The sequence below is a fragment of the Mycotypha africana genome (genome assembly GCF_025528875.1).
Source record: "Mycotypha africana strain NRRL 2978 chromosome Unknown BDF20scaffold_16, whole genome shotgun sequence".
Taxonomy (NCBI): domain Eukaryota; kingdom Fungi; phylum Mucoromycota; class Mucoromycetes; order Mucorales; family Mycotyphaceae; genus Mycotypha; species Mycotypha africana.
The window spans coordinates 58,719-82,933 of record NW_026515740.1 but is presented as its reverse complement, the minus strand read 5'-3'; the positions used below and the strand labels follow the sequence as shown (position 1 = coordinate 82,933).

Genomic DNA, 24,215 nt, shown 5'->3' with positions numbered 1-24,215 from the left:
TTGGGTCTAATGCCTCAATAGTTCGTTGTTTTGTTGGTTTTTTTTTTGGTTTTTTTTTTGCCGAGGCAAGTATGTTTGTTTTAGTGCAAGTTGATAAAGTAATGTGTATGAGCATTTGATAGAGTCAGCGTTGAGGAGACTTTTTAGAACTCCAGAGGTGCCTGTAATTCAGTCAGTTCCTATCTGTTTGATATGATTGCTGTATATCTATGTTGCATTTTTAATCAACCCATAAAAACATTGTTGTTTGACTATTTTCAAGCTGTAACTATAGATGGCAACGGAAAAGGGTACCGTTTCCTTTCGTGTTTCGATATGAGTATGAAACTAAGGTATAATTTATAACTTATTGAGTTATACTCGTAGCATCAGCTCTGATCGCTATATTATTCTACACTTGAATGAGTACATGACAAGACATTCAAATAGACATTATATAATTCTATTGTGTCTCAAAGACTGCTGCTCTTGGAAAAAATTCCTTTGCGTCAAATATTCTTATAATAATCACATTTGAACGAAATGCTTATACGATTTCAGGACTAAATTCTTCTTTCGAAGAATACATTACACAGAAATAGATAGGATAGCAAGAGTTTTGAGTTTGGTTATTTCTCACATGCCTCTTTTTTATTGAATATAATGCATTGGACTCAGAAAGTTGATGGGATTATATGCTTATATGTTATTATACGGCAGCAATAGATCAATTAGTCGGAATAATAGTATTGACGTTAAGAAGGACCATGGTGTTGACGATGCTATATTTTTGTAGTTATATGATTTGATTAAGATACTCGAAGCTATGGTATTTCATTCTATTTTGAAATAGAAAGTGCAGCATAACTTATAATAGATGTTAACTTGATTATCTTCCATGATTTTTGAAAGCGAAATAACATAGAATCGCCAGAAGTTATATCGAGCTGAGTGTTAAGATTCAATTTAAAGTATTAATGCTTGCCGCAGCTCATTATGCACTTCCTCTGAGGTGGCTTTCAAAATTGCAATGAAGTAGAAGGCCAGAAAAGTATGTGACTCGCGTAACTCATATTACCGCTTTCGAGATTTTTTTTTTCACTCTATTATTTGGGGGTGAAACCCACCTGCTGCCTTTCTCTACAAGTATACTTAATCCTTAACAATGTATCAGGATACCTTTGAAGATGATGACTTGATCGCTGAAGTTGAACTTGTAACTCAAGCTCGTTATACTCAAAATGATGATGTTGACGATGGTTTTGAGACTGAAGGTATTTCACTTGCACTTTTCTAACTTTTAAATTGTGTACTAATCTATTTTGGAATTTAGTTGTTCCTTCTCAACAATCCAGTGCCACAACACAAATTCCTGATGGTGTCAGAAACTTTATCTTTCATTTTTACCGTAATGTCATGGATAACAACGTGTACGAACTCCACAACATCTATGACAGTTCTTTTAACAAACTGACCGAGAAATATTATCAAAAGCAAGCTTGGCCGGAAGCTGAGGTCATCGCGCCTCTGGTTAACGATGGTAGGAGGAAAACAACACTCATGCACTGTTGATACACTTGCTATAAACATTTTGCTTATGTGCTGTTTTCTGTAGACCAAGTTTTCTTGACTCTGTATCGCGAACTCTACTATCGTCACATCTACTCTTATTTAACGCCTACTTTAGAACAGCGCTTTCAATCATACGAAAACTATTGCGACCTCTTCAACTACATCTTAAGTAAATATACTTATGCTATTTTGCGAGCCATCAAGGATTGTTACTTATATTAAATGAATACTTCTTTTCTAGACTCTGAAGGCCCTGTTTCATTAGAATTGCCCAATCAATGGCTCTGGGACATCATTGATGAATTCATCTATCAATTCCAATCTTACTGCAACTACCGTGACCGTGTTAAGAATAAGTCTGAAGCTGAGGCTGCTACTATCGAAGAAAATGCTCAAATTTGGAGTTGTTACAGCGTTTTGAATGTCCTTTACTCTTTTGTTCAAAAATCTCGTATCAACGAGCAATTACTTGCTAGTAAGAATGGTGGTGATATGATGGAAGCTGCCGGTGAATATGGCTCCCGTCCGTTCTACAAGATGTTGGGCTACTTTTCGATTGTTGGTCTTGTCCGTGTTCACTGTTTGTTAGGTGATTATGTTTTGGCTTTGAAGATGATGGATAACATTGTGTTAAATAAGAAGGCCATGTTTGCGCGCGTCACTGCTTGCCACGTTACCACCTATTATTACGTTGGTTTCGCTTACATGATGCTTCGTCGTTACGCTGATGCCATCAAATCCTTCTCTACTGTTTTGTCTTTCATCCAAAGAACCAAGCAATACCATTCTCGTTCTTACCAATTCGACCAAATTGCCAAGAAAGGTGATCAAATGTATGCCCTTCTAGCTATTTGTATTGCTCTGTGCCCCACCCGTTTGGACGAAAACATTCATTCTCAACTTCGTGAAAAGTACGGTGAACAATTGTTCAAGATGCAGAAAAGTGAAGATTCTCTTCCTGTTTACATTGATCTGTTCCAATTTGCTTGCCCTAAGTTCCTTTCTCCCACTGGTAAGGCTGCTGATCCTCATCAACATCAGCTCAAAGTTTTCATGTCCGATATTCAAAATCAAATCAATCTCCCTACTTTGCGCTCTTTCATGAAGCTTTACACTTCCATGGGCATTGAAAAGTTGGCTAAATTCTTAGAAGTTGACTCTGAAGAATTGAAGACTCAGTTATTGGTCTTCAAGCAGAAGTCTCGTCAATATAAATGGGTGAATGGCAACCTTCTGGAAGGCGAATATTTGCCTACATCTGACGTCGATTTTTGCTTGAAGCAGGATGTTGTCCACATTGCGGAAAGTAAAGTGGGCCGTCGTTACGGTGATTGGTTTTTGCGTAATATCAATCGTTGCGAAGACATTTTGGCCAACTTGCAATATAGCAAAGCTTAAAGCAAGGCTTTAAAATAATTAACAATGAACGATGACAACAATAATCAATTTCTCAAACGCTTCAATCTTGAATAGCTGTACAAATGTTTCCCCTGTTTATGCCACTTTAATGATATAGTAATCTGTTCACCTATTCCTTATGTAGATCTATATTTTGCCCATTTTTTCCGCGAACTTTCTATGGGTCATTCAACATAATGCTCAATAAAATACAAAAAGGATTTGTAAATTTTGTATCCAATTGTCAAGGTTCAAATGCAGTTTTTAGTCAATGATAATGAAAAGATTTATTTTCCAACAGAATCATTTTGTCCATACGCCCAAAAATGACTATGCTGCTCTATAATGCAGTTAATAAATGTCTAATAATGGGAAGCCATTTGCTGGCATGATTTCAGAGCTTCAAAATAATATTGACAGGCGCTAATGTCGTTATTACTAGCTTCCAGACACTGAGTAAATGCCTTAGCATCGGCTTCACATGCGTTCGTAGCGGGCATTTGAGTCTGATATTGAGGTTGCTGATATTGTTGCTGCTGTTGCGGCTGCTGTGGTTGTTGCTCTTGTTCAGAGGCGGATGACCCACTGAAAAGAGAAGAAACTCCATTGGCCTACATCAAAAATGTAAGTCATGCGTATAAAATAGTATTGGCAAATCTAAGAAAAGAGAATAATTTGTTTTACCAAAGTGTGACCAACTGCAGAGCCTACGGCAACACCAGCTGCGGTGGTAGCCACTATTTAGACAAAGAAAAAATTTCCTGATCAGATCAAAAAATTACCCCTGGTTTTTTTATTATTTTCTGCTTTGTAAGGCTTCTAGCTTACTTTGTGCAAATAAGCCGGGTTGCTGAGGAGCAGTATGCGCAACTGCAGGTGGCTGTGCTGTTGCAGGTGTTGGAGTTAAAGAGTGTTGTTGTGGGGGAGGATTGGCTGCTGGTGGTTGTTGACGTTGGACAGGAGCAGGAGGGGGAGCTTGACGAGCGGGCATAGTGTGTGCTTGTCGTGTTTGCTGAGCAGGGGCAGAGCGTCTAGTCTATAATTATGAGTCTTTCTGACATTAATAATCTGAACATTTTTTTTTAGCAAATAACCGAATTGATATGTTTACCTGGCGAGGCATATTTAAGAATTGGTGAGAGTAAAAAGAAAAGTTGATAGTGTGTGGGGAAATGTAAAAACTTGGGTGAATTTATAGATGTCCTGGCATCTTAACAAATTTCAACAGCCGTGGGTGAATTTATAGATTATGTCCTGGCATCTTCTCAAATTTCAAAAGCCGTTCGAATACAGTTTTTTTAACTTATGATTAGGATTTTCATACTGTTTGCTTCAGACGAACAGAATAACAAATTTTGAAAATATTATAAATACTTTTTAGATTTTAGTAGTTTCAGTTTGAGATGAATTTTTTAGAATTTGAACTCAGGGCACTATAAAAACGGAGGGGTGATGAGGAAACAAGAGCAATAACCAGCGCGCTTAACTATCCTGTGTAATATATTAAGCATACTATAACATCAAAAAACTAGTTGAGGAGCAGAGATACGTCACTGTCTGTATATAGCAATGACTTTTCAAAACTTTGGTGCATGTTGATAAGAGCCGTCACTTATTGAGTCAGTTGATCGTGATGTTGTTAATGAAGCAATTCTCTGACAACAAAAAAAAAGAAAAAAAAGAAAAAAGAAAAAGGAACGCGATATACAATAGAACACACAGTCTTCTTTTCCTTTTTGCTTTCTTTCTCTTAAACAAAAGTGGAAAGGCAAACAACGCCTCCCAGTTCAGAACGGCCCTTATAAAGGCCCAAGCTGGATAGGTAAGGCTATCTTATTTACGACTCTATCAAGTCATCTACGTTGCTCCAGTTACCCGCACACTAATACCAATGGCATACAATGATTCTTCGAGTGCTTCCTCGTCTAAGCCAGTGTTGTCAAAAAAGGCGTAAAAAAAGAAGCTCTCCAAGAAGTCAGAGCTGATAATAAAACAACGAAAATGATTACGTGTCCATCCTGTAAGCAAGCCACACATGCATGGCCTACAAGCAATCTGTGTCCGAACAAGAAGGCAAAAGTACCTATTGATGGTGAAGATGAAAAGGTGGAAATCTGCACCATCAATGAATATATGACTAGCTGTAATAATTGCAAGCTGTAAATCTTATCAATTTGGATTATAGTGGACTAAGTTAAGTAGCGAGACTATAAAAAGATATTGAATTGTCTTTATTTCGAGTTAATGTTTGGGTCTCTTTTATATCTTTTGGAATAAGTAATTTGTTTTTGAGAAAGGCATGTCTGAGACTCTGTAAATAATTATGGGCAGATAGGAAAATACATGTAATGTTGTTTAGGTGAATAGTTACATATATTTGACCTAGGTAATTATAGAGGACATCACACAAGCATTCGACATTTGGAGAATGTAACGACAGCGACGTCAAAGCGATACAATTTGGAATCGCGACGTCAATGCTGCCAAAAACATCTTTCAAACGAGACCTACATGTGTGATTGATATTACTCCTTCACACATCCCTCCAGTGTAAGTTGTAATATATTCATAAAGTATAACCAAAGGCCGAATGCTTACTGTTTCGACCTTATTTACTCAACTCACAATTCGATAACAATTTGGCAATTTCTGGTAAGTACGTCTGAATTTATAATAAAACTTATCTAAAATATGTATATATTTTTCTCATAAATATTCTCGATTTTCCAAAGTTGCTTAGTAGTATTTCCGATTTTAATCGAAAAAACTATAATGTACACTCAAAACACCAACTCTCTCAATTAAGAAACGCCACTCTTCCAATTTTGACATATTGACTACTAAACATTATTTGCTCAATCGGTTCAAAGGTGTCACTGTAATCAGTTCTAGTCGGATCGTCTCATTGCCACTGCTGAAAAGATGGAAGCAAAGAATGACAGTTTGGAGCACAGAGGAGAGGGTATATAGTCTCCAAAGCCTGCTTTCTTACCTCTACGGTCAAGAGTATCCTAAGTCTTTCATATTATGGTAAATTTGATACTTTTTTGACCAGACCATTCTTAGTTGTTAGCGGCTTTGATTGTTCCTTTATTAAGTAAACAAATGCTTTAAATGCATATATGGTGCTTGATCAATAAAGCATATGAGGATTACTGAAATTGCTATGTGTTCTTTGTTCCTATTTCTATCGGTTCCTCATCGAGTCCGTTAGTAAATCTTAGATTCTGTATCATTTCGAAATCCTTCCCTTTTGAAACAATAATAAAGCAATCCCTGAGTTTAATACATGGTTAATGCTGTTTGAAAGGTAAATTGTGAGGATTGATTTGGAAAAATAATTTATTGACAACAGGTAATTTCAATTGTTATTGAGAGGCTTTTATCATATACAAGCTTTCCATGTAGTTATTGTACATGCGGTATAGGTCCTATCATTACAAATGAAAATCTTAAGGCGCTCCATTTTCGCCAAAATTGCTAAAGTCCATTTTTAGAGCGATTGTAGGCTGTTTGGCCGCTTTAAGGGATGTTTTTTGTTGCTGTTCTTCTAACTGTCGTTTCTCATGTTCTTGGGACTTCAATAGGTTATATCGCATAGCAGCTTCAAGCTTGGCTTTGAAATCATTAGGTAGCTTACTAACCACGATGCGGAATACATCTGGAATGTCTGTGGCTAATGCCACTATATTTGCAATACTGAATTCATGAAGCTTCGTTTGACCACCATTATATGGTAAATCATCCAGAAAATATGTTAATGTCGGCAAAATAAAACTTAACACTTCACATTCTTAAAGTTACATGTTAGTAAACATGTATAATTGCAAATATCTATACTATACAGTAAAAAGGACTTACTTTGTTCATCTGGCACGCTGCTTAGTAACGTAGTCAGAGTCTTGATGATCTCATTTACAATCGTTAATCTCGTATCATTTAAGTCGAAAGCTTGCTGTTTTGATTCTAAAGCAAATGCTATGATCTGGGGTAAAAGAGAGCTTGTTATGGATTGACCTAGTTGCGCTGCAGCTTGATTACTTTTGTTTTCGGACATGGTGATGAAAGTACGTAGGCATTGATGAGCCGTGAAGCAAAGCTATTACAGTTATTGTTTTAGCAGGCCTGTTATCTTTATCATTTATTAGTCTAACTTACCTCCGAGTTTTCAGAATGCAGAGCTTTATGCAACGTCATGTTAAAGAGAGCTCGACCTTTTCCATCCTTAAGAGCTGCTTTGGGGCAGTTAGACATTATCAACACAGCTGCAAGTATTCGGCTCTTCTTTGAATTAACAGTTATTGAAATTTCCTCACTATTCCTGATTGATTACATGGGGTTAATAATTGCAACTGGCGCAGGAACTTAATTAGCAAACGCTTACGTGAAGAAGTCGTAGAGTAAGGTTTGATTCACATCATGAATAACATTAGCTAGTAGTTCAACCCTTGCCGGTGATAACCTTGACTCAAAATCATGAAAAGCTGCCTTTAAAGAAACTAGAACACGAGGTCCAAGGGTCAATTCAAATTTTGATGAACGCAAAATTTTGCAGAATACGTTGGAGCAAACAGCGGCCAAATTGACTTTGTATACTTCAGGTGTAATGGCCATAAGGGACGCTAGTGTATCCAATGTGGAACCAAGAAGCAACGGCAGGTTCTCGCCTTGGGCTCTATCATGTACCGATTGGCGTATCACCTTTCCCGGTAATTCAGGAACATTTTGCAATAATACTGTCATCAATAATTTCAAGATATAGTATAGCTTGCTACTAGCGGGGAAAGCGTCTGGCTCATCAATGTTGCTGTCAATAATTACTAGACCTTCAGCATCATTCTGTATATCATCACAAAGATAAGATTGCCCGTAGTTACTTATTATTCTCTGGATAATTTCAATAATTATGAGTTGCGTACGATAGCCCTCGGTCTGTATTAATCTGTCGAATACGTTGATCAATTCCAAAAGGATAGATTTTGTCACAAAGTTTTTTTTGGAAGCTGAGGAATGAACTAATGTACGGAGCGCTTTAAGGCATATAGGTACGGAAGGATTTTCCGTCCGGCTACCGCTGCTATTAGTCGAACCTAGAGAAATACGTGAAAGACCTTCAACACATAAACCAAATAGCGTAAAGAAAAGGTTTGATGGGCCATCTTCTGGCTGTTTTGAATCAGGGTTGCTATCAATGGCTGCCATCATTGATGGCTCTCGAGCTTCAATTAGCGATGCAACTGCTTCCATAATTTTCAGCCATGAACGCTTATAATATGGTAAGACAACGTCTTTTGTGGCCGCTGAATACATTGAGTCAATACCACTGTTGGACGAGGCGTGTATACGATTTGTTGAAGTAGTCGACAAAGCCACGATATCCGATTCTAACCGAATACGGGCGTAATCTTGAAGTGCACGCAACCACATCGTGCTAAGTACTGGTAAGTTAGGGCGCAATACCTGTTTCAAGTATTCTTGACTAGCACCGGCCACTTGAAGTTCGGCCCAAGCATTAAGAACGGATAGTTTCACCATAACGGAAGCATGAGAGCTGAAATCCTTAACTTCACCTACACCTGTCAATTTTGCATCCTCCTTACATCGCTCTAGTGAAGATGTTAATAACTTTAAAACTCTTCCTAATTGATATAAATCTTTAACAATGCCACTGCCAACATAAATTGCAGCCACACGGACTGCTGCAGACACAATCTCTGACGAAGAGTTGGCATCAAAAGCAGGTGTAAGTGCAGCACCAATCTGAGCAGAGTACTGCTCCAAAAGTAACAAATCTTCCATATCTGCATCCAAAGTATTGGAAAACTTTTCAACGACCATTTTCAAAAGTTGAATACCTGCCAATCTTAGTTCATTTACATGGGCTGTGGCAGCTGTAAATGACAATCGGATGAGATCAGGCACACGGAAAACTAGGAAATCACCTAAGCCTGCTTGCTGCCTTCGACGGCGTGCTGCTATAAGATCAAAGTGCTCGCGAATACCGCTGGCAAAATCCAAGTCAATGGTTTGCTGCAGACATTCAAGTGCAAATAACTGAGTTCTCCATCTTGGCGGTATCTCGACAGTGACAGATAGTTTACTACTTATACCAGATATGTCAGCAACTGTGGTAGCCAAATCCATATTATCTTCTTCCACAAAGCCATCTGCGTCATCATCGCCGAAGTCTTCACCGTAATCATCATCCGCAAAATCTTCCTGGGAAAAATCTGATACTTGTTTTGGGGCAGGAGATTGGGCACTGTTCGTAGTAGTTTGTGAACCTGCCACAATTCGTTTCGTTATATTAACCCAAATAGAGGGTTCGGCTACAGCCGTTTCTTTCAGCCATATACGAATAACATTTTTTACATCTGTAAGTTGCGGATCCGTGTCCAGCATTTTAAATAACTCACTATCCAAGCCTGCTTCTGCTGCATTGAATACGGATTCTGAATCGCGCTGAACAAGTTGATATAGGCAAGTAACTGCCGCCTTTTTTAATGGTAGGTGAAGACTTCTAATTTGATTTTGCAAGTAGGGCACCAGTTCCTGGATTTCAAGATGCTTCGGAGCAAACATTAAGAAGTGTTGAATACAACGAATTGCTTCAACATTGACACGCTCGTCAGGTTCTAGTTTGAGCTCTTCCACCATGTTCAGACATAATTCCCTAACCTTTGAAGATGACTGCAACTCAGGGCCAAGAGAGCCAATCAATTCATAGATGATCCGACCAAATTCTTGATAAGCCGTAAAACCTACGGACATACCGGCATTGGTAACGGCCAGAGAGCCACTACCAGGTTCATGTGTCTCACTAAGATACAGCTTGGTTACCAGGCCTAAAGTACTATTTACGTAATTGGAAAACATAAGACCTGCTGCGCTCACTGTCATAGCCATCGCTTCCAGAGCCCAAGTATGAACAACTGGATGAGGGTCACTGCTCAATGACAGGAGAACACCTACAATTGTTTTCAAATGAGATGCAGCAGCCATGCCTCCAACATGACTGTAAATATATCCTATTGCTAATGCACAACCTGCTCGAACATCAGGATCACGGTTTGATACGACCATATCTACTAAGATTTGCATTTGAGCAGCTGCAAAAGATCCACTTACTATTGAGGTTAGACGACCAATAGTTTCACTAGCGGCATTTCGCAAATAAGGGTCAGGATGTATCACTACTTCCATAAGTATTTGCTGAACTAACTGGGTAGCTTTTGGACTGAACGCAACTGATTCATTCTTTTTTTTTCGATCTGAAGCCATGATGTTTTTGAACGCACCCAATAAGGCTACGACAACATTGACGAGGATGGCAGCGCGTTTTGGAGAATTCTTTTCCAGCTTGGGATCTTTTATAGCTTTTAGTATTTGTTCAAAGATAGCCTCTTGCGTAGGCGCAGATTGATTTGGGAATAAGGTAGCAAATAACTCCACGCTGGCATCAACATACGATGTCGAAGGTGACAACGGTTGCGGAATGTTTGCTCTCCTTTTCCCTTGTTCTGCACTTGAGGATTGCTGTAATTGTTGCTCATATTGAACCAGAGTTTCATTATACTTTTTGTCTGTTAATGTACTGCTGTAAGTATAAAATGGATCAAACTCTAAGGACCCCAGCATGGGCCGCTCAAGAAGCTCTTCAATACGCTCAAATCGGTCTTTCGTCATCCACTCTTTTCCGCGATTCATCTCCTCACTACCTTCATCTGTTTCAGAAGCTATGCTGATATGGTAGCCTTGCATCCTACTTGTAACACCATAGCCATGACCATCGAAGGTATGCCAAAGACTTGTATATTGACCAGGAACTACACCTATCACCTGATGGTGGGCTCCTAAGGATGGTGATATTTTGTCAAGCTCAGTGAAAACAGACAACGAATTTCGCAACAGGCTGCTTAACGATGCTTCGTACGTTGAGAGTGAAGGTCTGAGCGTAGTGAAACATTGGAAGATACGGTACTTTAGACGGTAGAGTTGATCAATCAGTCGACATTCATAAGGCGTACAGGGTGAATGCATTGTCGTTGGAAATGAATTGGGCGCTGTAGCTAAAAAAGCTAAAGTATTATTGAGTAAAGCAGCTATTCTTTTAGCAATATCAAGTGTGACCAACGATTGACTGTTGTTGATAAGGAAACTATAAATGGAACTAATTACACATTCACGAGTGTGGAATAGAAAAGACCATTCGGATTCTGATCGAATCGTAATAGCTTCTTTGCCTGTAGGTTTAGGTAGTCCACTCTTCCATGATAGTAGTAATTGGGGTAAATGAATTTTCACAAGGTTGGGCCCCAAACACATGATGGAACCGATCAAGATCCATGCTGCTTGAACCTGAACGCAAGCTATTTTATGGTCCTTGTTTGGTTGTTTCAAAAGTTGGTTAGCTAAGGACATGGCCCTCCCGCTGAGCTCAAAAGATGTATAACTAGGATGTGAGGGAAATGTACTCATAATGCTTGCAACGGTATAAGCATAAGCTATTGTCCGGCGGAAAAGGTTGATAGTGGCAGATTGATTGGATAAGTTGTTTAAATTCTTTTCTAGTAGGCTTAATGATTTCGGTAGTAGGTGCGACAAGTTGCTAGGTACCGAATTACAAACACATCTTATGCACCAAACTGCTGCCATTTGAACTGCAAAGTTTTGGTGACTCAGCAGTACAAACAAAGGTTCAATCAATATATCCTATTCATCCAAATGTTAATCTTTTGGCACAACAATAGTTTTTTTCTACGTTTCAGAGTAATTTAACATCACTTTTACCTGCACTGAACTAGCTGCACCTTCCAATTCGCATACAAGCCGAGAAATCAAATCTATGACGCAAATCAAGATATCATCGCTTGGAGCGGCTTGATTTGTCATTAACGGTGGCCACTTTTTGATCCAATTCACTGTCAATAGCCGGACTGCATTCGCTTGTCCCTGTTCACTCAATAGACGTTTTCCAATAGTGTTATATAACAAAAAATTAACCTGGGATCTAACATGCGCTGCATCTGACGCTGCTAATTTTTCATGTTTGTCTAATATTTCACTTATTAGGTGATTTGTAATGATCGTATAGTTTGCTTCTGCGAATTCCGATCCCAACAATACAAATAAAGTGGCATATGTTTCGATAATTCCTGTTTTAAGCTCTCGCGACGAGCTAGGGCGATTGTACGCAAGTGATAATTGCGCAAGCATTTCCTCAATTGTTAATAATGTTACAGTTTTGGCTATATTTTCCTCACCAATCGCTTGCGTCTTCTTTGAATCGACGCCTGTGGATGCATATCTAATATTTGGCTTATTTTGGTCGATAGTTGCTTGTGATTGTGTAAACACTAATAATGTTGCACAAAGCGAAGAGACAGCTCTGCGTACTGGAAACGTTGAATTTTCGAATGCTTTTAGACAATGTTGCAATAATAACTCCACATCATGTTGGGTGAAGGATTGCATTGCATTTTTAAGTACGGCTTGTAAACACTAGTTAAGTGGTCATATGTAAGTATCAAATCACTGTTTCGGTAAAAATTCATCAGACGTAATAATGGACTTACCTGTGCTGCTGCAATCCTTAAAACCAAAGCTTTATCTACGAGGCCGGCTCTCAACTGTTTCATCAAATCTTTTAAAGTTTGTTCCGTCGCAGCTTTTCCTGCCCCTTCCAGTAGAAGTGCAAATGTCGTAAAGCATTCTAATTTCATTAACAATGGAGACTAAAAAGAGACAGAGTTAGTTTAGACAGCTAGTCCACCTTTTTGCAACACTGAGATGCGGCCTACGTTGCTATTTTTCACGATTTTCAAAAGTAGCGTAGCTGTTTCAGCGAATAAAGAGAGGACCTGAATTGATTCAACGAACAACTTTTAATTTTCTAGAACGCTAAAAGAACATGTCAAAGTTGTTATACCTTTCCGCCGCATGCCCCCATTATAGCACCTATTGCCGCTATTGCAGCTCTGAACCAAATGTTACAAATTTATACAAACTATAGATCAAACATTAAACCAAGAATCCACCGCTTACATCTTTGTTTCCTTTTCCACATCCTTCTTCGCATTGATCAAACTATGTAATGCTGTTACTGTATCAAATAAAGTTCGAGTATCACCACGGGTATACAATATGACAAAGCAACGACCTATTAAAAATCGAATGGGCCGTCTTGGTTTTGCGGTTGTAAGAGATATCAGTTGAAGCAACGTTTTTTCAATGACAGGTTGCGATTTCTTCAAGACATCCTATTCATAGATAAGATGACAAATTGTAAAGCTTTGCTTTGTATACTAATACTGAACGAGGTTTTGCTGTAATTACAATTTCGGTAGTTTTAATCTCGCGTTCGACCAAAGCCAGCCATTGAAATACATAAAGTTCCTGTTTTTCTATATTTTCACTAGGCTTAATTTTCTGCTCATCTATGACAAATATACTGGGAATGCCTGTTGCTGTTAGAGTGTTTGTTGCTACCGATGCGTGGGAAGATACTTTTAAATTAGTTGGCATTCAGAGTAGAAGTGCGATTGATGTGAAATTGAAGAGTTTGTAATGTTTGCATTCCTATGTATTCAAGCTTTCAAGCATATTTTAGGTTACATAATTATTTAGACTCAGCTCTTGCTTTTAGGCAACCGATGCTTGCGGTTACTGTTCTCTCAAAAGGTGTCTCTTGGGTCCTCAGTAGATATTTTCTACAGTTATCTGTGACAATTTTATAAGATAGAATTGCCTTTGAGCAATCTTCAAACATGCTTTTAGAGTGTGCCAACTGAATTGAGAAAGAGTATATTGTGGCTGTAAGAGCCCCATAAATAATTATTTTAAGGTCAAAAGGCGAGTTTTTCAAATTGTACGGCGGTATACAGTCAGCCTTACGGGTATACGGAGTATGATAGATTGTCAGCCCAACCAATATAATTAGAGCACGTGAGGTCCGGCTCGTTGCTCGGTAGATTGAATGTGCGGAAGTTGAATAGTTTAAATGGATAGATGAGAAATATACTTTTAACAAAGGAGCTTTCGTTCATATAACACTCTTACGTCTAAGTTAAGAAACAGTACAACAAAATCTATACTGGAAAACCAACCATAGTTATTTCACGGACTACTACTCCTAACTATCTGACTTTTTCGGTCTCGTTCTATCTTGGGTCTATAAAAATACTTAAGAATATCTCACAAACAATAATAACAAGTCAAAAATCATATATAGTAGTAGTAACTCTTAAAAAAAATAGTAGCTTCAAGTAAAATTATTGCTGCTTTCAGGTCAGTTTCCATTTATTTCGAAATTGCTTAAGAAAACATAAACACATTCTTTTGAACAGCACACATTTTTTTCGCTCTTTCTGAGCCCACGATACGCTCTAACTTAAGAAAGTCATACTTAGTAAACAACGCTGTACAAGAGAAAGTAGCCTCTTCGGCTGCACTAGCTTCATTGAATTTGAGCCCTAGGAAGTTAACGATTTCTGTATAATACTGAGGGTCTTCAGGGAGGCCATAAAATACCACATGGAAAGTGCCACGGATATTGTATCTAGGTGTATTTGTATGAAACAAAGTCAATGTCAATAGGTAATCCAAATACTGCTAATATTTAACCTTTACCTTCTGAAGAAATGCAATCTTTCCGTGTATAACAAAAAGTCAGACCGACCATGGAAGAACTTGGAACGAGATCTTGTAATTTGACTTCCAGACGCATACCTAATGTAACAAAGTTAAAAACTAATATCACTAGCGATCACACTCAATACTTACTCTGAGCATGGTTCATAGGAATATTTGTTGTCCTCAAAGTAATTCCTTACTCTCACAAAATCGAAGTAGGAAGGAATGAAAATAAGGGTATGTGATTGCATAATAGCTGATTTACGAAGGGTGGGTAATGTCTAATTAATAGAAACAGCTATAAATAAAATGGTCTTATCGTCAAGTATGATTTTGTTTGACATGTACCTTTTCAATGAAGTGCTTATAACGTGCATCATTGACAGCAGCCAAAGTTGAAACATCAATACGTGTGAAGCTCTAGAAATCGGATGCATGTTTAACAAACTGAAATTCTTACTTTCTTTCTAAGCCAATACATTACCTGCTGCACTTGCGGGATAACGTCCACTATTGAACCGTCCTCTACTTTTTGTTTAATCTTTAGCTTCCCAGCAATGTTCTTGAAGTGTTTGTTATATGAGGCATTAATTTCTGGTGTCAAAAAATCAGAAAATAAAAGTGTTTGCCTTAAGTATTTAGCCCTATAAATCGAAGCAAGTGAGTGCATCAGTAAGTATATTAAGAGTTTATAAGCCGAACAGTGGCATTAATCAAAACTTACTTTCCATCCAGATACCAGCTTTTAATTCTAGAAATATCACAACCATGGCTATCCTTGGGAATTAGATTGAGATGCTGGAATATATGTTCAATATGCTCCCAATTCTGCATCAAAAAATGGTTTGTTTGATCTAATATCAGAACTTCGATAGATGATAAAAAGTCAAAGTCTCTCTTCTTATCACTAAAAGATTGCATATCAACGAACAGACGTCAATATAAATGCTCAGTTTTTGACTTTTCAAAAAAATTACTACCTACCCTTCTGCTCCAATTAGGGTACGCAAACCCAAAGGTGAGCAGATAAGAATATCTGAATTATAAAAATCTGCATACAACTTTAACGACTTTTTCGAGAATTTGATACCCAAACGGAAATGATCGTCGATATTGCCTTGGAAATTCTGCAAGAAATCAGCTGGTTTGGTTGGATCAATTGCTTCGTCTTCACGCAAATTAAACTGTTCAAGGAACCTGTTTATATTATCTTGCTTCACAGTGCCAGAGAGTTTTATGATGGTATCAACGACGTCCAAAACGGTGTTTCTAAAAGGTAGCAGGATGAGAACTTTGGGACGAGTGAAGCCTTGATCACGCGTTTCGCCAATATCTTGTCCTTCCTTCTGTGCTTTTGCTAGTTTAGCATTATTTTTCATGATACGATCCCTTGTTCTAAAAAAATGTTGAAGAAATGTTTGGTACGGGACGGAACTCGCATTTTGTATTAGATGGTCTGAGATACGAACTTACTTCATCACATGGTTAACAGCGTGTAAAACATATGCATTTCTGATTTCCTTAGCATTATGCATTGATCGATTACAATACACGATATCACGATAATTATTCAGCTGATTAAACAGACAGTTTTGCAAAGGAGAAAATGTGCCTTTTCCTTTCTTAACAACATCCTTGTTAGCCTTAGGCCAGTTTTCAACAGGACGCTTCTTCACTCTGACATCTGCTAGATTGTTGATTATTGGCATATCACTTATTTTCTTATCGGCCGCTGCTGTTGCTGTGCTGGAAGGAATCATAGCCACGACATCTGTCAAAACCTCATCTTCAAACACTTGTGTGGTGTACTTCTTTTGTTCGATACTCGAAATTCTTTCGTCAAAAGTAACCGGTTGATCATCGCAGTAGCGCGTCTCAAACAAATCAGCTATTCCGAATTCCGTAAATCACGCACATAATTGTCAACCAATTTGGTCTTAAATACTAGCATATAAATTGGCCTTACCAATATTGTTCTCGTCTTCGTCCTCTTCTGCATCACTTCCTACATATACAATCTCCTCTTCATCATCTTCCTCGAAGGGATCAGCTGCATCAGCATCCTCAGCATCCTCAGGATTTCTCGATAACTCTGCAACCTCGTCATCATCAACAACTGACTCTACCTTTTCATCTTCTTCCATTTCACCTTCTTCTTCATCGGATGGTACTTCTTCTGTTAAGTCTCTATCCTCATCTTCTTCATTGGTGGCAAATACTTCATCCTCGATACCTTCTTGTTCTCGATAAATTTTCTCGTAGAAATCTCTGTGTTTTGAGTTCTTTTTCAATGATCCCATTAGCAAAGAGTATGCTGAAGGTTTCTTCCAATCTTCGCCCTCGTCCTCGTCCTCATCACTTCCCTGTTCGCCTTCTTCATCTGAAGCAAATTGTGCAGCTGCCTCTCGTCGAGCTTCATCTATTTCTCGATCCAAATCTGCTTCTGATACTACTCTTCTGCGTCTACAAAAGCATTCAATCACAATATTAACGGTTTGAGCAATTATAAAGCAGCAAGTATATCCCTTAACTAGTTGTAAGATTTTTACTTGTAATTTTCCTCGTCATCGTCTATAAAATCTCTGGGTACTAATTCACCGTAATCTTCAAAATCTTGCTTTTGACGTCTAGAAAGCTGACCATATTTCATAGGAGCCTCTTTCCTTTTACTCGACGCTTTTGCAGTAGAGAGGCCAGAGACGTGAGTACCTGATACTCTCTTCTTGCTACCCATGTTTTTGCTGATGGCAGAACGGTCCTTGGCCATTTCGTAGACTTCTTTATCGGAATAAGGAAAGCTAATTTGCTTATTAGCTTTTCTCGCTTTGCATTAACCTCTACTTAAAATTCAGAAAGGAAATCAGTCACACAACTTACATAAGCTTAAAAGCCACTGGGTGAAAATGTGGGGTACTGACTGAATGCATATTGAACTATGTCAGTTGGCACTTCTATGATACGCGATATTATGATCATTATAGCCAGCCATTCATCAATAGTATTCATTACAACATCCGTAGCATTTTAGAATGATTTTTGTTGATCTGTTATTGCTCCATCTTTTCGAGCTTCTGCAACACGTTGACATTTTTAAGATTGACCCACTTCACTTAATTTATACTTTGTAGCAATTATCAGTCTGTTAGTATATTAATAGCAATTTTCTTCATAAGATGTTGACAAGACTATTCGCTGATGTTGTTAGTGTAAATTATTATTGCGAGTATCGTCTGATAGTGAACAGGCTAAATATGATTGTCGACATTTATCTTTTTTGGACAGGAAGATCAGAAATCAACTCTCCTTTTTTTAGTACATGTTATATTTAAGCGCTAATGTGGCGGCCTTTTTCATTCATTCTCCTCAAGGTATAGCCCAATCTTTGCAAACTTTTCAGATAAAGTATTATTCAATGGTCAATAATATGTGATGCTTTATAGCAACGTTAACATCAGTATCGTTTTATTCGTACAGGTTTAACGCCATAAACAATTTGATTTCAACCTAAGCAATTTCAATTGTTGCCCAAGATTCTTTCGGCTGTGATTTTTAGAGGAATTAACTAGGTTCAGTAATACTTATATCAAACTCCTAAATTGACCCTTATGCAATTTATGTTTTCTCTTTGAAGTGTTCACTGAATTTTAAAGAATATTTCAGGAGGTTCTACGATATTAGGTAGAATGACTAAAGTCAACTCTTTGGATTTACTCTGCTCATATAGTGTAGGCACTTTTGTAGAGAAAAGGGCTATATCGTGGTTCATAGCCAGACTCCAACTACTGATGTAGGATTGCGTCTATGGTTGTACTCGAATATGGCATCGTTCCTTGTTATTGGATGATAGTCTTCTTGTAAGCACTGACTCTTTCGTTAATACAGACTCTTTACAAATGATAACTTGCATTCTTCAAGCCATCGCTATTATTGCCAAGTAACTTTGGAAATGAACGAAATCCATTCACTGACGAAGGATTATTCCATGTGAGGTGTCTTAGCACAATAGAACACAAATTGGATAGTGCTTAAGTAAATTCAGCAAGCCCTTTGCTGTAACGCTTCACATAAGCTACCATGTATCTTAATTTAAGCAAAATGCAGCCATGCATGTTGCTGCAAGCGAGTCTTGAACTATTTAAGAATAATCGCAATATCATTTGGACAATATCAGTAATGGTCACCGCTCGCCTTCACCATGGCGTTAATTCATGTTCGGATATGCAAAGAAACGAACATGAACAGCATGCAGTTCGGAAGTTGAAACCATAAGAAAAAAAGAAAAACTCCGAGTGAAAAGGCTACTGGTACCAAGCTTTCAACTTTTCGAAGAGGAGACACTTAAGGTTTTAGATGCTGGCAAAATATGGATATATATAGCGATCTATGAATATTCATTTTACACGGATAAATTTATGAAATGTCGAAAAGAAGGTAAATACTTTTGATTTAGCGATTATAGCTTGTACTGTACTGTTTTTTCGCTTGACTTTCGCACAAAATTGCTATTAAATTGAGATTATCTTACAAAGTATCCGAATTTTGGAAATAAGTTATCGGAAAATAATTACTTGGATTGTCTGAATTACGTTATCAAAAAAAACCCAATTTTGATAGAAAAACGTCTAAAAAAACCGAAAATACTGTAGTGACGTAGCAATTGGCTCGACCAGAGTGAGAAGTGGCTGGCGTTAAAAGGCACCCCTAAATCAATTTTGCTCAAAGACCTATATGTGTTATGAAACAAACGGGACATCTGCTTTCCAATTTTTTTCCATCAAAAACAATAAGCAAAATGTCCTTTCATTGTAAAATCTTCATAAATTGTGCTTTTTGGTTACTGCTGCTAACTGCGAAGGTTGAAAAAGACATGCAAATAAGTATCGGGATCGATGTTTTAAAATAACGGAACAACGTAAAGGCAGCTGGATCGATCGTGATCGTTTTATGATTAGGCACACCCAATAAACTGGTTCTATTGTATGCTGCTGGGATCGAAGTTTTATGAATGGTAGCAGATTTCCGTTGTTTATTTTCCTCTTTTCTCATTCTTTTCTCAATTCCTGCTATAACGTCTTTTCTTTCTTTTGGTCTACACTTACAACAAATATATGAAAAAGACGAGAGACAAGGGTGGGATAACGGAAAACACAGCTAAAAATGACAGGCAAAAAGTAAAAGTAGACAATGCCTCTCGATTTCGATTTTCGGCCACGTCTGGGCATTTACTGCCTCTACAAACTATTCGTCGACGTTTGACAGGCATCTGGCAATCTATCACTTGGCCCATCTGTGTGAAAATATTGAAAGCCAATGCAGCTGTGACAATTGCTCTTGGGTTAGTGCTTATTGATCCCATTCGCACTTTGACACAACAAAGCGGTATTTTAGCTTGCGTTGCCGTTGAATTTGTTCATCCTGTCAAATCGTATGGATTCTTATTTGAAGATGTCTTGGTTGGTACTATTATGTGTTGCGTCTCCGCTGCATGGTCTATATTTGGTATTTTCTTAGCTTCTCTTGTTAGAGACACACACAATCCGGCTATGGCCCAATCTCCAGTATGTGCTATTTTGGTCTGCTTTTTAATTTTCGGATGTTTCTTCTTGACTTTATTTCGCGTCAAAGTAGAGCAAGCGAATGTAGGTGGTATGCTGTCTGCCACTATCATGGTGCTCTCCCTCACCTCAGCTGTAGTTCAAAAAAGTTTCAATGCCATTCCTACAGTAAGTTCAGTTAATTGAAAACAGAGTGCAAAATCACATATTTTCTTCAGGAAAAAAGTGTTGGTCCGCTTCTCTGATCTACGAATTAAACTTACTCAGTCTCGTTTATTAGTTGCAAGTACTGTTACCAACGATTGTCGGATTTGCATTAATTTTTGCAGTATTCTTTTTGATCTTTCCTGAAAATAGTACACTTGTGTTTGTGCAACATTTGATTAAAGTAATTGAAACATTCGACCAGATCACACAACGTCAAGTAGCTGCTTTTTTGCGTGACAATGACAGGCAATTCTTGTTAGATCAGAATATTGAGACTTTAGCCACAATTCATCAAACAGTTGAAAGCCTGATCACGACTCTAGTTCAAAGAAAAAGAATGGTACGACGTGAGCCTTCTTTCAATACGATCGCGCCTACTGACATTAAAGAGATCACTTCAATCATGAAGAAGTTGAAGGTTCCGATTTTTGGCATTGGATTAAGTCGAGCAATGGAGGAAAATATGCGTAAGGCAGGATTGGAAGCTGATGCTGAAATGACCTCGCGCGAAGCAGTAGCGGATAAGAGCAAAATGAACGATGCATCCAACATGTATGAAAGCATTATCAACAATTTATCCAACTTGGAGAGACCACGTAGCTATTACGGCTGTACAGATGACGAAGAAGAGATCGAAGAAGAGCTCACATCCCCTTTCGAGAGCTTTGAAAAAGAAAGTGGAGGCAATATACCCAAATATCTATTTAACGAGTCACCTGAGAAGTCTATAAATACACCGAGCAATGAAAGAGGATCCAGCACATCTATTGATAAGTCCACAGCAAAGCCACGACACCGGAAATTGCGTTGGGAAGATTCAATGAAAGTGTTGACGTACTGGCGCGACGATTATGATGATATTCTGAATGAAGTGAAGCCAATTTATGTCGAACTGACAGATGCTTGTTCTGTTGCACTGAGAGAGTCAGTCAAAAGATTAAGACGTATGCAGCAGTTGGAAACACGTTTTCAAAATCGCCCTTTTTTCTATAAATGGTTCTACCGTTGGAAGGTCGGCCCAGCACACTACGAAGAAGAGAAATCAGCTTACCAGTACGATCCCAAATTGGATCCGTCGATACCCTTACTGAAAGCGATCGCCAAATTTCACGAACATCGCTTAACGGGGCTAAACCGACTTTATACGAAATCAGGAGCACCTCGTAGAGTTCTTTTGCTATTACTCACATTTCAATTTAACTTGCATGCATATGCCGAGCATATTTACACATTATCCTCTCTCATATATGAAATGGATAAACTTCGAGACAAGCAAAGATTTTGGATGCCACGCATTCCTTTCCGTAAATGGTTTTTGAGGGGTCATGATATTGAAGAAATATATGATTTAGATACACCTGGGGCTGTTGTTGATGTTACAAATCCGTTATCATTGAACAGAACTGTAACGCAACGGGCGACTTTGATTGCAGCTGCCAGTCAACAACCTCAACAGCTTAAGGATATTGAGTCTCAACGTGTTTTGTATAGATTAGAAACTCCACATCGTGGTTCGCCCATTGTTGGAGAACACAAAGATCAACCTTACTTTCATACCGTACAGAAAGAGCTTCATGCAAGCACTTGGAGATTGAATACGTTGGATCCACTCGACTACCATGATCCTGATGTGGCTTATCCTCAAACAACGATGCAACGCTTCTTTTATCGTATTTACTTTTTCTTGATCAAGAATGTGTATACAGCGGATGTTGGCTTTGCTATCCGCGCTTGTATTCTGGTGGTTTTTTTGTCTCTACCTGCTTTCTTTGAAGACTCTGTCATATGGTATACAGAATCACGTGGCCAATGGGCTGCTGTGGTTGCGTTGATTTGGATGGGCACATCTGTGGGTAGTAGTTTTTTCGGGTAAGTTAGGATAGCAGCGAAAATGAGACCATTCCGGTCTCGCTAATTTCATTTGCTTGCTTTAATTTTTTCTTTTTCCGATCATACAGTACAATGACTCGGCTTGTAGGTACATTAGTTGGTGCAGTCCAAGCGATCATCATTTGGGAAGCCAGTAGAGGTAGTGTGCCTGGTTTGATCATACTAACTTTCATCTTTAACTTACCGTGGTGGTTGATCTACATCAATGGCAAATTTTGGAAGGCCACGGGTCTATTTTCGCTTATTACAATTTCATTAAGTAGGGTTTGCTTGGGAATGTGATTGTTCAATGCACACAAAGTATATTGACTGCAGTTTTTTTTTTTCTTTTTTTTTCTTTTATGATTGCGATTTCCCAGTTATTGGCTATGCTTATAGTTATAGACCAGAAGGGCGTCCAGTTTCCGTTTTCACTGTTGCCTGGGAGGTAAGGTGATCTTGTGGTTTGCTTAGTTACAACTATCCAACTTTATGCGGTTAACGCAATGATGATATGTCTTGTTCTATAGCGAGCTGCAAGTTGTGTAGTTGGTGTTATAGCTGCTCTGATTATCAGCGTATTTCCCTTTCCTCGAACCGGTCGAGTTGTATTGCGTCATCGTATATCACGAACACTCAGTGAGTTAGGTGCACTCTACTCCTCTTTTCTAGCCCTCTTATTGAAATCTGACGAAGCAAGTCAGGCTGCTGTAGAAGCAAACAAAAAAATGTTTCGATCAGTAGCCGTATCTATACGTAAGCAAATCAAAGGTGAGCGGGTTCTATTAGAACAAAGCCGATTCGAGCCAGCTTTGCGTGGTATTTTTCCCGAAGATAAATATTTGCACATATTGCAGATACTGGACAATATACTGAGCCTGTTACTGGAGATGGAATATTCTTTAGAAAAAATATCTCATAAATGGAGAATGATGATTGTGAAAAGTACATGGAAAGAGAGGAAAAGAATGGTAAGGCAGTCGGCGTAAAATAAGGAAAGGGAGGAGATGGAAGGGGGTTGGAGGTTGTCGTCTAATTTAATGATCTGCTAAACAAGCTTTTTTTTTAATTGAATAAGATTGCATCTTATTTAACTGCACTGCATTTGGGTTCAAATGCACTAACGAGCAAAGCGCCTTTACCACCGTATGTCATGCGGCCTACGAAGACTAGACGTGAACTAACCAACAAAGCACGCAGATTGAAGGTGTTTTCTTATCAGCATTTAGGCGATCGAGAATACACTTATTATAGCGCTTATTTGATGAACTCTGAGCAATTGGCTGTAGAGTTGGAGTTGCTGACAGCAACCATCCGCGACCTTGTGGGACCTGACAGTGTTAGCATATGGCTCAATTACAAACATTAAGATACCCTCTATTTAATTATGATAAACTACATATATACACTTATAATCGTTTTTTTTACATGTTCAATTGATTTGATTAGACAAATGTCAAAGTAAAAAACGTGGCAACTGAAATTTGTTACTCTCTACTGTTTTTTCGCAAAAAAATGGCAAACACAAAAGAGTTACTAAAATTAACTTGCTATATCAGAGAAAGTGTTACAGCTCATTTGGACGTTTGAGAAGCAGCAACATATTGTCAGTTCATAAAATAGGCAAAACGACAGTAAGTAACGATTGTGCAACTGTTACTTGCGTATTGCAAGTTGATATCAAGTCGATCATAAGCATTTGTTGACTAACAAATCGCTGAAAACCCATTTTGTGTAACATTGCACAGAACTTGAAGAATTACAACAAGCAGCAGCCCAAAATTATGGAAGGTAATTTTGCAACATTCTGGCTTCTTCTCAGTCCTATTTGCCGTCTATCATTGTACAACTTTTGCTTAAAGTGATCCCATAAGTAATTATAACATGAGAAATGCACATCATTTCTGTCTATTTTTTTTTTTTTTGTTTTTTCTTCGTTTCTAGACCTTTTCTTTTTGTAACTCAACAAAACATTTAACCCATTCCAATCCTTTATACCCGCTC

At 38.2% G+C, this 24,215-nt stretch overlaps 6 protein-coding genes across 6 annotated transcripts; 2 read left to right on the top strand and 4 right to left on the bottom strand.

Annotated features, from left to right (window-relative positions):
* Nucleotides 1-1,072: 1,072 nt before the first annotated feature.
* BDF20DRAFT_900639 (RNA polymerase I-associated factor PAF67-domain-containing protein) lies at nucleotides 1,073-3,185 on the top strand. The gene is made up of 4 exons (XM_053082750.1): nucleotides 1,073-1,253; nucleotides 1,313-1,519; nucleotides 1,595-1,720; nucleotides 1,793-3,185. The coding sequence occupies exons 1-4, from the start codon at nucleotides 1,145-1,147 to the stop codon at nucleotides 2,947-2,949; spliced, it is 1,599 nt and encodes a 532-aa protein (XP_052930961.1). The 5' UTR covers nucleotides 1,073-1,144; the 3' UTR covers nucleotides 2,950-3,185.
* Nucleotides 3,186-3,193: 8 nt separating this feature from the next.
* BDF20DRAFT_900637 (uncharacterized protein) lies at nucleotides 3,194-4,092 on the bottom strand. Its single transcript, XM_053082749.1, has 4 exons — nucleotides 4,061-4,092; nucleotides 3,778-3,985; nucleotides 3,634-3,686; nucleotides 3,194-3,560 (listed from the first exon to the last, which is right to left on the bottom strand). Exons 1-4 carry the CDS (start codon nucleotides 4,070-4,072, stop codon nucleotides 3,312-3,314), a joined length of 522 nt encoding a protein of 173 aa, XP_052930960.1. The 5' UTR covers nucleotides 4,073-4,092; the 3' UTR covers nucleotides 3,194-3,311.
* Nucleotides 4,093-4,874: 782 nt separating this feature from the next.
* BDF20DRAFT_900630 (uncharacterized protein) lies at nucleotides 4,875-5,709 on the bottom strand (the record flags this gene model as incomplete). Its single annotated transcript, XM_053082748.1, has 4 exons — nucleotides 5,682-5,709; nucleotides 5,457-5,601; nucleotides 5,407-5,429; nucleotides 4,875-5,138 (listed from the first exon to the last, which is right to left on the bottom strand). The coding sequence occupies exons 2-4, from the start codon at nucleotides 5,488-5,490 to the stop codon at nucleotides 4,875-4,877; spliced, it is 321 nt and encodes a 106-aa protein (XP_052930959.1). The 5' UTR covers nucleotides 5,491-5,601; nucleotides 5,682-5,709.
* Nucleotides 5,710-6,273: 564 nt separating this feature from the next.
* Nucleotides 6,274-13,791, bottom strand: BDF20DRAFT_900626 (uncharacterized protein). The gene is made up of 10 exons (XM_053082747.1): nucleotides 13,285-13,791; nucleotides 12,994-13,208; nucleotides 12,878-12,926; nucleotides 12,750-12,809; nucleotides 12,525-12,683; nucleotides 11,740-12,450; nucleotides 7,334-11,661; nucleotides 7,108-7,270; nucleotides 6,811-7,048; nucleotides 6,274-6,742 (listed from the first exon to the last, which is right to left on the bottom strand). Exons 1-10 carry the CDS (start codon nucleotides 13,471-13,473, stop codon nucleotides 6,402-6,404), a joined length of 6,453 nt encoding a protein of 2,150 aa, XP_052930958.1. The 5' UTR covers nucleotides 13,474-13,791; the 3' UTR covers nucleotides 6,274-6,401.
* A 782-nt stretch (nucleotides 13,792-14,573) lies between these two features.
* On the bottom strand, nucleotides 14,574-17,347 carry BDF20DRAFT_829714 (uncharacterized protein; the record flags this gene model as incomplete). The annotated part of the gene is made up of 9 exons (XM_053078344.1): nucleotides 14,574-14,676; nucleotides 14,731-14,861; nucleotides 14,929-15,000; nucleotides 15,065-15,224; nucleotides 15,305-15,487; nucleotides 15,565-15,975; nucleotides 16,054-16,468; nucleotides 16,547-17,043; nucleotides 17,130-17,347. The coding sequence occupies 9 exons, from the start codon at nucleotides 17,345-17,347 to the stop codon at nucleotides 14,574-14,576; spliced, it is 2,190 nt and encodes a 729-aa protein (XP_052930957.1).
* Nucleotides 17,348-19,688: 2,341 nt separating this feature from the next.
* BDF20DRAFT_829762 (uncharacterized protein) lies at nucleotides 19,689-23,580 on the top strand (the record flags this gene model as incomplete). The annotated part of the gene is made up of 8 exons (XM_053078346.1): nucleotides 19,689-20,099; nucleotides 20,211-20,307; nucleotides 20,525-21,019; nucleotides 21,095-22,211; nucleotides 22,301-22,491; nucleotides 22,592-22,659; nucleotides 22,742-23,182; nucleotides 23,290-23,580. 8 exons carry the CDS (start codon nucleotides 19,689-19,691, stop codon nucleotides 23,578-23,580), a joined length of 3,111 nt encoding a protein of 1,036 aa, XP_052930956.1.
* Nucleotides 23,581-24,215: the final 635 nt, after the last annotated feature.